The sequence below is a fragment of the Microcaecilia unicolor genome, chromosome 1, assembly GCF_901765095.1.
Source record: "Microcaecilia unicolor chromosome 1, aMicUni1.1, whole genome shotgun sequence".
NCBI lineage: Eukaryota > Metazoa > Chordata > Amphibia > Gymnophiona > Siphonopidae > Microcaecilia > Microcaecilia unicolor.
The window spans coordinates 117961328-117974299 of NC_044031.1; the positions used below are offsets into that span (position 1 = coordinate 117961328).

General features: G+C 43.4%; 1 protein-coding gene across 2 annotated transcripts in view; it reads left to right on the forward strand.

Moving 5' to 3' along the window:
• The window catches only part of HACD1 (3-hydroxyacyl-CoA dehydratase 1), a 63268-nt gene that overhangs the window by 33455 nt on the left and 16841 nt on the right, over positions 1-12972 (forward strand). For both annotated transcript variants that reach the window (XM_030189931.1, XM_030189930.1), the window contains exon 5: positions 4383-4504. In XM_030189931.1, the coding sequence (XP_030045791.1) occupies positions 4383-4504 (122 nt within the window). The remainder of the gene's footprint in view (positions 1-4382; positions 4505-12972) is intronic.

Here is a 12972-nt window from a genome sequence, read left to right on the forward strand (position 1 = left end):
TTCTCAAGGGGTTTTTTATGCTGATGAAGTAAATGTACCCGATATATTATTACTATATGCTCTTCTACAAATAAGAAGTGGAGGAAGGGTTCTGAGGCTTTTTCCCCTATGATTTTTTTGTACTCCATTGTGTTTAAGAGGTTACAGATCTTGCTAGTTCTTTTATAGAAAAAGTTGAGTGAAGTTACATAGAACAGCTTCAAACATAATTTCCTATATTCCCAGGGCACGCAACAGTCTTAAATTGGTATCATCATAATCCTCTACAGCTCTCGTGTCCCATCCCAGATCAGGATCTCTTTGCGCACCAGCAAAAGTCCCACTAGAAATGTGGATCCTCTTCTCCCACTTCTCCCACCTGGGGTGCTCTTTTCTCCTGGCAACTCCCTCCCTTAAGATTTCATATTTTGGGAAACCAAACTGCAGGCACCCTCTGCCGTGGCAGGGGCCTCATTCACTGCACACTGCAAATTTCTCCTCTGCAGTTCCAAGACTTCCCCCTTGGAACTTGGGTCTCAGTGGGAGTGGACAAACAAAAAACACGTATGCACAAAATGAACCTCTTTTATTATCTCCTGGCCCTGCCTACTAGGGCTGGACCCTCCCAGGTCCATCCACCATGCTGGCAATCCCAACCTCTGTGGTCTTAGTGATCCCAGAAAATCCTTCCACCTTTGGGGGGTGGGGTGGGGGGGCAGGGCTATCATACTATAATGCAGAAGTTTAATGCACAACAAGCCCAAAACTAATACTACTTCAAGAAGGGACATTACCAGTATTTTTTATTGCAGGTCATGTGTCAACATTCAGATTAGCATGCGCAGTACCTGCTCCAGGTTAGCACAGAAGTATTTTGAACCTTCTATTTAGGAGGCGGTGAGTGGTCCCACATTAACTCTGTATTAGCCAGTTAGCCTGTTGCAAGTATAATGCGTTAACTGGCTAATGTTTCCACGCCGATTCTCCACTCTTGTCACACCCCCAACAGGAAAATTTTGAAAAATTCAGTAATGTGTGGTTGAACACACAGAAACAGACAAACCCTGTAAAACCCCTTAACATGGTCATGTGATAGCCTGTTTCTGTGCTGCTTAATGCCCTTTAGTAAAACAACCCCTAAGTTCTTAAAACTAGTGTATATTTTGGTTTAGCAGCCAGAAGAAACTAAAAACCTTCTTCTTCCCAGACTGCAATATAATACTCACCGATCATCGATCCCCTAACTAACTTTGGAAATATCTAATTTAACACAGACTATAATCATATCGTATAATGCTTTATAACATTATGTCTATCCAATAAGAATGTATTCATCCAATGCCCTACCTATAACAGGGCCACCGAGAGGGGGGGCAGGGGGGACAAAATTCCCTGGGCCTGGGCCTCCAAGGGGGGCCCGGCGCCATAGTCCCCGATCTCACCTGCCCTTGGCCCCGCTTCTGCCCCCGAGGTCGCCGTGTCGCAGTCCCCACCTGCCCCCCTCCGTCCGCCACCTGGCCGGGCCCCCTGCATTGAAATCATCACAGCGCCTCACCTGTCACCTCTGTGACTGAAAGCACAGCAGCGGCAGATCGGATTCACCTCCCTTCGGACCTTCCCTTCCTGTGTCCCGTCCTCACGGAAGTTACATCAGACGAGGGCGGGACACAGGGAGGGAAGGCCCAAAGGGAGGCAAATCCGATCTGCCGCTGCTTCGCTTTCAATCATGGAGGTGACAGGTGAGGCGCTGTGATGATTTTAATGCAGAGGGCCAGGCTGGGTGGTGAACGGAGGGGGGCGGGTGGGGACTGTGGAGCGGCGGCCCGGGGGGGCGGCAACGACGACGACCTTGGGGGCAGGGCCCCGGGCCCAGCCCAATCTCTCGGCGGCCCTGACCTATAAATATGTATCTGTTGTTCCACTAATGTTGTAAACCGCATTGAACCCTGAACAGGGGATATTAGTGGTATATAAGACCTAAGTTGAATTGAATTGAATTGATTTTGTGTACTTCATTAAGATTTCATATCATGACTGTGGTTACAAAATTGTTCAGAGTCCATGCCACAGACTTTCTCTCTGATGATAGATTACGTCTTTTTTTCCCTTCTCATTTCATACTCAGGATGAAAAGGAAGTGCTTGGAACTCAGAGAAGGGTGTCCAGCAACTCCTCCCCCCACTCCTTTCCAGCCTCCCTACTTACGGGCCCATGCAGAAAGCTGCCACAGGCTACAGTGCACCCTTAACTAGCAGTTTACCTACTCATTAATGCTCGCTGTGTGCTAAAAGGGCTTCTTTGCTCCCATGATAGACATCAGCATATTACAATGCATGCTAAATAGCAGATCAGCTACCCTACAGCATACAGAGCTGTGCGCTGATGTCTACCATGGGCGCTCAATGCCAGAAACTTAACGCCAGGTCTGAGTCTGGCATAAATCTCCTGTGGTCAGCATCAACCTCATCTCCTTCCCCTCTGCCCCACTCTAGAACCCTCCCATCCCCCCAAAAAATCACCGGATTCATTGCCTCCCACCATCCTGCTGCGATATAAACAACATTTCTTGTGGCAACACCCCCAACATGAGCAGCCCCCTCCCACCCAAACTGTTTCCCTGGTTTCTAGTGGCCCCCACCCTCAACCTGGTACCTCTTGATGGAGCATGAGCAATGCCCATTTGCTGTTGCCTCAGGCACTGTCATTTTGAAAATAGTGGAGTCTTGCCTTGCCTGGTGCATTCTGGGATGCATGGCAGACCTGGCCGCACTCAGTGCATCCAACACTGAACTGGACAGGGTAGGGACCTGCAATTTTGAAAATGACTGAGCCTGAAGCAAGAGCGAGTGAGCATCGCTTTTGCCTCATTTACAGGTACCAGGTTGTTTGTGTGTGTGTGTGTGTGTGTGTAGTGTGTGTGTGTAGTGTGTGTGTGTGTGTAGTGTGTGTGTGTGTGTGTAGGGGGGTTACGTGCCACTATACACCATGAACCTTTATTTTTATTTTTTTTAATTCTGGGTGGTGGGAATGCAGGTTGCCAGTAGACAACAGGAAACAGTTTAGGAAGGAGGGGATGCCTTGAGAAACGTTTTTTATAGCATGGCAGGGGGTGGGAGGGAATGGGGTACCACTAGATGTTGTTCAGGGGATCAGAATGGGACAGGCAAAATGTTTTGTTCTTGTTAAATTTCACTTTACTTGTCAGTGTCTGAGCCAGTCACCATTCAGGCACTGTCGGGAAAGGTGACATTTATGAATGAGTTGCCCATTACTGCATCAATTTTAACACGGCAGTAATTTACATGCTCATTGATTATTGTATGTCTTTTTTTTTGGGGGGGGGGGGGCAGTGTTTTGCGATAGAGCTGCAGCTTGATACATCTGCCCCCTATTTGGTATAACTAATTCCATGTATTCCCTTACTTACTTATCAGTCAGGGGACTGTACACACAGGTCTGTTCAATGGGGAATCACCTACTATATACTCATAAATCACTTCTACCCTCTTCTCCAGATGGTTATTACCAGTACCCACAGATGTTAAAGGCACATTAGCGGTAAGAAGAACCAGCAGATCTCCTTACATAAGGATTTTTAAAAAATAATTTTGATTGCTTTAAATTACAGTTGACCATGGGCACCAAAAAAGAAACATTCTCTGAATCGTCAAGTGTTTCAAATATGGACCTACCTTTAGTAAAACATGCATTTGTTGGTGGGCTAGAATATTTGGAGTCATGTCTTCCAGATTACTGTGCAGTTTATAAGGAGAAGAGAAAGCTGAAAGCCAATCTGAGTTGAGCAGAGAAGCAATAGCTGGTGGATTTGGTGTTAATTGCACAGGGACTCCCTCTCTGCTCCTCCCCCACTGACTCTAAAATTTCTCCCTAGCTGGTTTGTCCCATCAGGCAGACTAAGCAATCACCTCCTAGGTGGCAAAGAGCAGGGAAAGTGAAAATAAAACAATAGATCCCAACAGTCACACTAACTGAAAGAACATTAGCATGCATTTTTAACTTCAGAGAGAGTGGGCAATTTTCAAACAGCTCATTTACCCTCATAAATATTTAGTTCTGGTAGTTTCATGATGATAATAAGGCTAGCAGCAGGCATGTTTGCTGTTTTACATCTGATGTGCAAATTAACTGGTCCTCACAGACTGCAGTAAAATTAAAACAAAGTAAAACAAAAAAAACTTTCTATTTATGTAATCAAAAAGAAATACTAGGGATAGAACAGGGGAAAAGTGGGGTACTGAAAATATGTGCATTGCAACTCAAATGTACACATCTCAAAACCATTCACATTTAAAATAGACTGTTTGCTAATGCAAAGCTTTTCCAGCAGAGGGTGATTGGGCATTACAAATTGCTGCTGAAGGCCATATCGATTCTTTCTGCAGATCCAGAATGAGGAGAGCGTTATTCTTTTCCTGGTCGTCTGGACTGTAACTGAGATCACTCGATACTCCTTCTATACATTTAATCTGCTCAACCACTTGCCATACTTCATTAAGTGGGCCAGGTGACTATCTTTTTAGCTTGGTTTCTCATTCTGCTGTGCATGTTCCTTTCTTCCATGCTGATCCAACACTTTGGGGTACAGATGTATCAGTTTAGCTAATTGTCATCTGAATTCAGTTAATTGCTTTTGAATGCATAGAGGTGTATAATTGTAATTACTTTTAAAGAATGAACTAATTCCTAGTTTGCAAGGTTTTTTTTTTCTTTTCTGTTTTTGATTCTTTGTGAAAAAATTGAAGCAGAAAATTGCTGGTTTATTAGTGTGCTAGTATCTCTGTTCTGTATTTTTCTTTTAGAGAAGGCATAGCAAACTCTGGTCCTTGAAGACTCCAGCAACAAAAAGGAATAGAGATGGCCAAGGAATGGAAGGAAGTATCACATGAGCCTTAAATCATAGATGCATCTTTATTAAAATGGCCCAACACAGCCAAGTTTCAGCTGATGCCTGTACCAGGGGTCCTTAAATACTGTGCAATAAATCAAAGCACAGCTAGGGAATTCTACCTACAATCCAAGTGTCCTAATGTTTAGGCTGTAATAGAGCACCCAGTAGCATATCACTTTCTTAGGGGAAAAAAATTGAATGTAGACCACCTCTAATATCAGCAATCAACTGGTATTAGAAATGGTCTGCATTTCAGTCTTTTATTCATATTAATCCTATTTACATAGTCTTTAAGGACTCCTAATGTAGGCATTAAGCAAAACATGACCACGTCGGGTCATTTTAATAAAGATTCATCTGTAATTTAAAGCTCTTGTGATACTTACTTCCACTACTTGGCCTACTCTGTTCCTTTTTATTGCTTGATCCTTTGCGGAGTGTGGTTCTTCTTTCTTTCCTAGAGGACTCTAGACATCTTGTGCAGCAGGTCACCATGATGTGCCTTTCTTGCAGTAACAGGAGGAGCATTCAGGGTCCCTACTCCAGATTAGTGCCAGTCAAATGAACGAAGATGTGGTCTAATTTGGGAGAGCCCCAATAATAGCAGGAAATTGGAGGGAAGTTTGAAATCTAAGTGTAGGGGGGGGGGGGGGGGGGCGTGCCCAGAATCTTCCCACAGTGGAAAGTCCAAAGTAGAGATGTAGTGGGAAGTGTGGTGTGTTTCCAACTCGGGGGCCCATCAGAATCTTGGTCCTTTAACTCAGAAGCTGAGAAGAGGTGAGAAGTGTGGAAAGAGGAGGGGTTGTAAGTCTGATTCACAGTTGAACTCTGAGGTACAGGATGCCTGAATAAGGAGGAATAGGGGATCAAGAAGATCCCATCTCCAAAAGAAGTAGGTAACGTGGAGGGGCATTTTCGAAAGAAACGTCTATGTTTGGATTTGGACGTCTTTGTAAAACAGTGTTTATGACCCCTGAAGCATGTGGTTGTCCCGCCAAAACATAGTCCCGTGTCGGGTCCTACCCCACATGGTGCTTTGGTTAATAAATATTTATACACCCAACTGGCTCTATGGAAATCCAGCCATGTATCACCCACCCCCTCACATCATCCTTTTCCTATGTGCAAACTAAATAAGCCTGCTGGGGTCCGACCTGCTCCTTTCCTACCAATACCTGTTATAGAGATACCTTTTGAGATAGTAGCTATGAGTTTGATAGGGCCACTAGAAAGAAACACAAGGTAATAAATTTATTCTTATCATTCTTGACTACACTGTCCGGTACGTCAGAGCCATAGCTATACATAATATGAAGACTGCTACATTAGCAAGTGACCTGATAGAGGTCTTCTGACAAGTTGGACGAATGAAGCAAATATCTGCCCTGCTGAAAGTGGAAACCCTCCACACCTTGTAATACCACCCCCAACAATAGAAATCAAACAAAATAAAACATGGAAAAAGAAAATAAGATGATACCTTTTTTATTGGACATAACTTAATACATTTCTTGATTAGCTTTCGAAGGTTGCCTTCTTCGTCAGATCGGAAATAAGCAAATGTGCTAGTTGACAGTGTATATAAGTGAAAACATTCAAGCATTACTATGACAGTCTGACAGGGTGGGAGGATGGGGGTGGGTAGGAGGTATGCATGGGGACATCAAAGCATATCATTGATATTCTAACAGGATGGGTGTGGATAGGTGAGGGGTGGGGTGATCAACAGAGAAATACAGCTTTATGGTTTATAATGGGCTAGGAACCCCAGATCCTTGTTAAGTCCTTTCTGTTGGGTGTTAAAATATTCAATCATTCTGACTTCAAAAGTCTTACATTCTTGTATGGTTTTAAAGTTACCTTTCAGGATTCTCACTGTGAAGTCACTGGTACAGTATCCTGGTCCTGTAAAATGCTGACCAACAGGGGTGGGAGCCCTACTGGCACCAGTATTGTTCATGTGATGTCTATGTAAATTGAATCTTGTCTTAAGCACCTGGCCTGTTTCTCCAATATAGCATCCTTTGTTACATTTTTTACACTGAATGATATATACCACATTGGAAGATGAGCAAGAGAAAGATTCCTTTATGTTGAATATCTTTCCTTTGTGGATGACTGTGGGGTCCTGTGAAATATTTTGGCATAGTTTGCAACTGGATAAATTACAGGGAAGTGTGCCCTTCTGTTCCTTTTCAGTCTGTGATGGAAGTTTACTTCTGATTAGCTTGTGTTTTAAGTTGGGTGGCTGTCGGAAGGCCAGTACTGGTGGGGATGGGAATATCTCTTTCAGTAATTCATCCTCCTGGAGTATAGGTTGTAGATCTCTTATGATATGCTTTGATGTCCCCATGCATACCTCCTACCCACCCCCATCCTCCCACCCTGTCAGATTGTCAAAGTAATGCTTGAATGTTTTCACTTATATACACTGTCAGCTAGCACATTTGCTTATTTCCGATCTGACGAAGAAGGGCAACCTTCGAAAGCTAATCAAGAAATGTATTAAGTTATGTCCAATAAAAAGGTATCATCTTATTTTCTTTTCCATGTTTTATTTTGTTTGATTTCTATTGATAACCTTAAGAGTGAACTAACACGACTACCACACCCCCAACAATACAATTGTCAAGTGTTTCAATAAAACCATCAAATAGATGTTGAGGAAACTTGTTGCAGAGGATGGCAAAAACTGGGACTTCTTGCTGCCATATGTACTGCTTGCCAAGAAGTACCCCAAAGCTCAATGTGTTTCTCCATATTGAATTGCTTTATGGAAGAAAGCTCCAGGGAATCGTTCATGTTGTCCATGAAACCAGGGAGGAGGAGCCAACCCCAGGTCAAAACCTTGTAGACTACATCCTGAAGATGAAAGACCAGCTGAAGAAAGTTAGAGAGGCTGCCAAGGTCTGTCTAGAGAAGGCTTAAGCTATACAAGCCAGGGAATACAATCATTTTGTGGACCCACCTGAAGATAGTCTTGGTGTTTCTGACCTTGCAAGTGACAGGGTCCTTACAAATGATATCGACACCAAAGAGTTACTTTGCACAAAATTGTCTCAAGACACAACATATCAAAAGTGCAATATGTTTCAATAACAATCTTTATTCTCTATTTTTAATTCGAAGAAAGAAAAGACCTCAGAAATCCCAAGCGTATCACAATGGATGGCTCATAGGGATATTAGGCTCTGTTTTATTGGTCAAAAACCTTCAGTTCCTTATTTAAATTATTTTTATTTTGTTATAACTCTTAATTTTTGTTTTTGTATGTTTTTCCATTTCAATTAAAACTACACTGTTGCTTCTTCAGCATTCCTTAGAAAACTACAATCACAACACTCACGAGTCAATAACTTATATCTATCTTATAAGCTTATAGTAAATAGCACTTATATTGTCAGCTCAGCTCAACGGGACCGCCGTTTCACCTCACGGATTCTTCAGGAGCAAAAACTTGCAGTGCTTGCATTCATTCTGTGCATATATTTATGCTGTTGAACATGTCATAGTTATGGTGATTCTCAATCTGCAGAACAATGACCCAAAGGTTAAGAATAAACATTTTTTGATGAAGAAAATTTATATAAAATAACTTTCTTACTCATGGGTAAGCAAATGCTTCAAAGACTGAGCATGAAACCAGCGTCAAAATGGTGCTGGTATTTAAATAGAATGCAGCCAGACCCTTGTACTAGAATTGGATACAAGAGTCTGATGGCATTCTATTTAAATGCCAGTGTCATTTTGACACTGATTTCTTGCTAGCATTCTCTGAAGCATTTGCATGGCTATGAGTAAGAAAGTTCCTTTGCATAAATTTTTCTTCTTCAAAAAAAGGGTTCCCTTTTAAACTTATTGTTCTTACAAAGTCATTAAGAAGATGGGACTTGCGAATTATAACATAGCCCAACCTGATAAATGGAAGAAGGCTCAGGTCTTCCATATGAATCTACTGAAAAAGTGAACCCCTGAAACCTCAGCTCTAGACCAGGGGGCTAGAAATTCCAATGAAACCTGAACCACAATGAGCCTTATTCTATAAAGGTTATGCTCCTAAATTACGAGCATAGTCTATGCTCCAAAATAGATTATGCTCATAAATTAGGAGCATAACATTTATAGAATAAGGCCCTATATGTCTCATTCAGGGACCAATTTTCAGCAGCGCAAAAAGCTGACCTAGAATGACTTGCTTACGAATGTGGATGTGTTGTCCAGCATCTTTACTCATCTCACTTGTTATGATATTGGTCCGAGGACTGGTCATTCAACAGTGACCATAACAGATTCTGAAGGTTTGGCAACAAGTTATGGCTATAGAAGTGAATGAGATGCTTAAATTCTGAGTGATAGAGTCCAACAGCAACTGGTTGTCTCCCATTTTACTGGTTCCTCCACTTTGTCTTTAAAAGAAAAAAAAGGACCCCTCACCAAAAAAAAAAAAAAAAAACGAATAGAAAGAAAAAATATTATCTTCTTTTAGTGTTGATATCCTGGGCTTTAGCTGTGTTCTAGAAACATGATGGTAGATAAGGGCCAAATGGCCCATCCATTCTGCCCATCCTCAGTAACCACTAACTCTTCCTTTTCCTAGAGATCCCACATACCTGTCCCCCACTTTCTTAAATTCTGACACAGCCCTTGTCTCCACGACCTCCACTGGGGGACCATTCCACGTACCAACCAGTATTTTCTTAGATTCCTCCTAAGTCTATTTCCTTTAACTTCATCCTATGCTCTCTCATTCCAGAGTTTTCATTCATTTGAAAAAAGCTCACCTCCTGTACATTAATGCCACTGAGGTATTTATTTATTTATGGGTTGCTAATATATCCCACATTTTCCCACTCATGCAGGCGCAATGTGGCTTACAGAAAGTTAAGTAAAAATTACAAAGGTAAAAGCGCAGAAAAGCATACAGGAAGCAAAAAGGGGGAGGAGAATCTAACAGTGTGAGCTAGGCAGGGAAGGGACAAGGGGGTGCATCAATCTACAGCGGAAATTAGGGAGTAAGTCTTGGCAAAGCAGTAGGTCTTTAACAGCTTCTTGAAGAGGGTATGGTCCTCTTGAGTTTTAAGGTGGCGAGGTAGAGCGTTCCAGTGTTTGGGACTCCAGTAGCGGAAGGACGAGGTGAAGATCTTCTTGTACTTGACACCCTTACAGCTCGGGAAGTGGAGGTGGAGATAGGACCGAGCAGCAGGGTTGGCATTTCTAGGCGGAAGGTCGATCAAGGGGAGCATGTAATCCGGGGCAGCCCCATAGATGATTTTGTGTGTCAGGGAGCAAAGTTTAAAGGCAATGCGCTCCTGTACTGGCAGCCAATGGAGTTTAAAGCGCAATGGTTTGGCGTGAGCAAAGCGTCGTTCTCTAAGGATGAGTCTCGCCGCAGTATTTTGAGCTGTTTGGAACTTTTTCAACAAAGAGGCCTGGCAGCCCGCATAAATTCCACTACAATAATCCAGATGGGAGAGGACGAGCCAGTGAACAAGGGTACGGAACAAATCTCTGGTAAGGAGGTGTCTTATGCGCCGAAGCCTCCACATTGCCTGAAACATTTTTTGCAGACCAAGTGCAAGTGATCAGCCAGCTGGAGATGTGAGTCCAGGTGCACTCCTAAAAGTCGCAGACTGTTAGCAATCAGAAGGGCAGAGCCCAATACTGGAAGCATTGTGTCAGATATGTGGGCGTGAGTGGACGAGAGGATAAGACACGGTTTTTTCCCTGTTTAGTTTGAAGCGGAACACCCGGGCCCAATGCTCCAAGGCGGAGAAACAGGCATCAATGAGGTTAGCAACTTCTGATACGGTGGAGTGAAATGGGATGTAGACTGTAAAATCATCCGTGTAGATGAAAGGGTTGAGGTCCAGCTTTGTGAGTGCTGAGGCTAGAGGCATCATCATAATATTAAATAAGGTAGGTGAAAGGGGAGAGCCCTGAGGGACCCCACAGGAGGCCTTCCACAGTTCAGAAGAGGTGGAGTTCAACAAGACCTGGTAGGATCTGGATGTCAAAAAACCCCTGAACCAATGCAAGACAGGCCCTCCTATACCGAAAGAGTCCAGAAGATGAAGCAGGAGTTCATGGTCCACCATGTTGAAAGCGCTGGACATGTCAAATTGCAGCAGAAGAACCTTCCGTCCGACAGATAACTCTCGTCTAAAGTTAAAATGTCTCTATCATATCCCCTCTCTCCTGCCTCTCTTCTAGTGAATAGATGTTGAGGTTCATAAGCCTGTCCCTATATGATTTATGACAGAGACCCCTGACCAATTTTGTAGCCGCTCTCTGGATCAACTCCATCCTGTTTATATCTTTTTGAAGGTGTGGTCTCCAGAATTACATACAGTACTCTAAATGGGGCCTCATCAGAGACTTATATAGGGGCACTATCACCTCCTTTTTCCTGCTGATCATCCTTCTCCTTATGCACCTGAGCATCCTTCTGGCTTTGACCATTGCCTTTTCTACCTGTTTGGCCAACTTAAGATCATCAAACACAATCACCCCCAAGTCCTGCTCTTCTTTCATACACAGAAGCACTTCACCCCCTATATTGTACCATTCCCTTGGATTTTTGTAACCCAAGTGCATGATCCTGCATTTCTTAGCATTTAATCTTAGTTGCCAATTTTTGGACCATTCTTCAAGCTTCACTAGATCGTTCCTCATACTATCCACACCCTCCAGAGTGTCCACCCTATGGCATCATCCGCAAAGAGACAAACCTTACCAAACAGTCCTTCTGCGATATCACTCACAAAGATGTTAAAAAGAGCTGTCCCAAGGACAGTTCCCTGCTGTACACCACTGATAAAATCCTTTTCCTCAGAGCAAGCTCCATTTACCACTACCCTCTGTCTCCTTCCATTTAAGCAGTTTTTAACTCAGTCAGTCACTTTAGGTCCCTTACTGAGGGCACTCAGTTTATTTATCAGTCGCCTGTGCAGAACTCTGTCAAAGGCTTTGCTAAAATCCAAGTACACCACATCTTGCATCCCTCCCATGTCCAACTGTTTGGTCATCCAAAGAAATAAATCAGATTTGTCTGGTAAGACCTGCCTCTAGTGAAACCATGCTGCCTTGGGTCCTGCCATCCATTTGATTCAAGAAACCTCACAATCCTCTGCTTTAGATGCATTTCCATTTGTTTACTCACCACTGAGGTCAGACTGACCAGTCTGTAATTCACAACCTCCTCCTTACTTCTGTTCTTATGCACCCTTCTCCAGTCTTCTGGGACCACTCCAGACTCTAAGGAAGCACTGAAGAGGTCAGACAGTGGAGCTGCTAGAACTTCTCCCAATGTGTCCCATTGCTTTGTCTACTTTTAGATTAGCTAGCTCCTCATGAACACAGTCTTATGAGAATCCATCCTGGTCTACCATACATCCATCCCTATTAGCATTTGCTTTCTGCAGTCTTGCCCCCGGCCTTTTGTCTGTGAACATAGAACAGAAATGTTCTGTTGTACTTTTGGTGCCTTGGTCTGTTCACGCCACCCTTGCTGCTGCTCCCACCCAGAGTAATTACCTGCCATGCCACTCTTTTATTGCCACTAGGGTGTTTTGTTTATTATGAGAAGGGTGCTATTGGGGTGTTCTGTTGGATTAAATTCTCAGTTGGGGAATCAGGGCTTGGTTGTTTATTGAAAGGGCCACAAAACTGAAGTGCAATGAATACCTTTGCACCAGCCCTACCTAAGACTTTGCAAATACATTTTGAATAACAATAAGAATGTGGGCTATCCGTACAATACTGGCTGTGCCCTGTGAACTGCCTGACTTCTTCTCCCACCTGCCTGGAATCCCCCTTCCCAGAGGTTACTGAGCCTAGCTTAGCTTTAAAATTTCAGGGCTTTCTCTCTTAACCCTGAGTGCCCTTCTGTGAAAGAAACCTCTTCCCCTTTCTTTCTTCAGCTCCCCCTCTGCTTCTTGGGTAGGAGGTCATCTGGCTTCTCAGAATTGCAGGCACTTCCTATACCCTAATTAGAGCATTAACCTTTCTAGTTGGAGCCAGGGATCTCCATTTTCTGGAATCTGAAGAACCTCCACTTGACTTCCCCTTCCCTAGCCTTTAAAGGG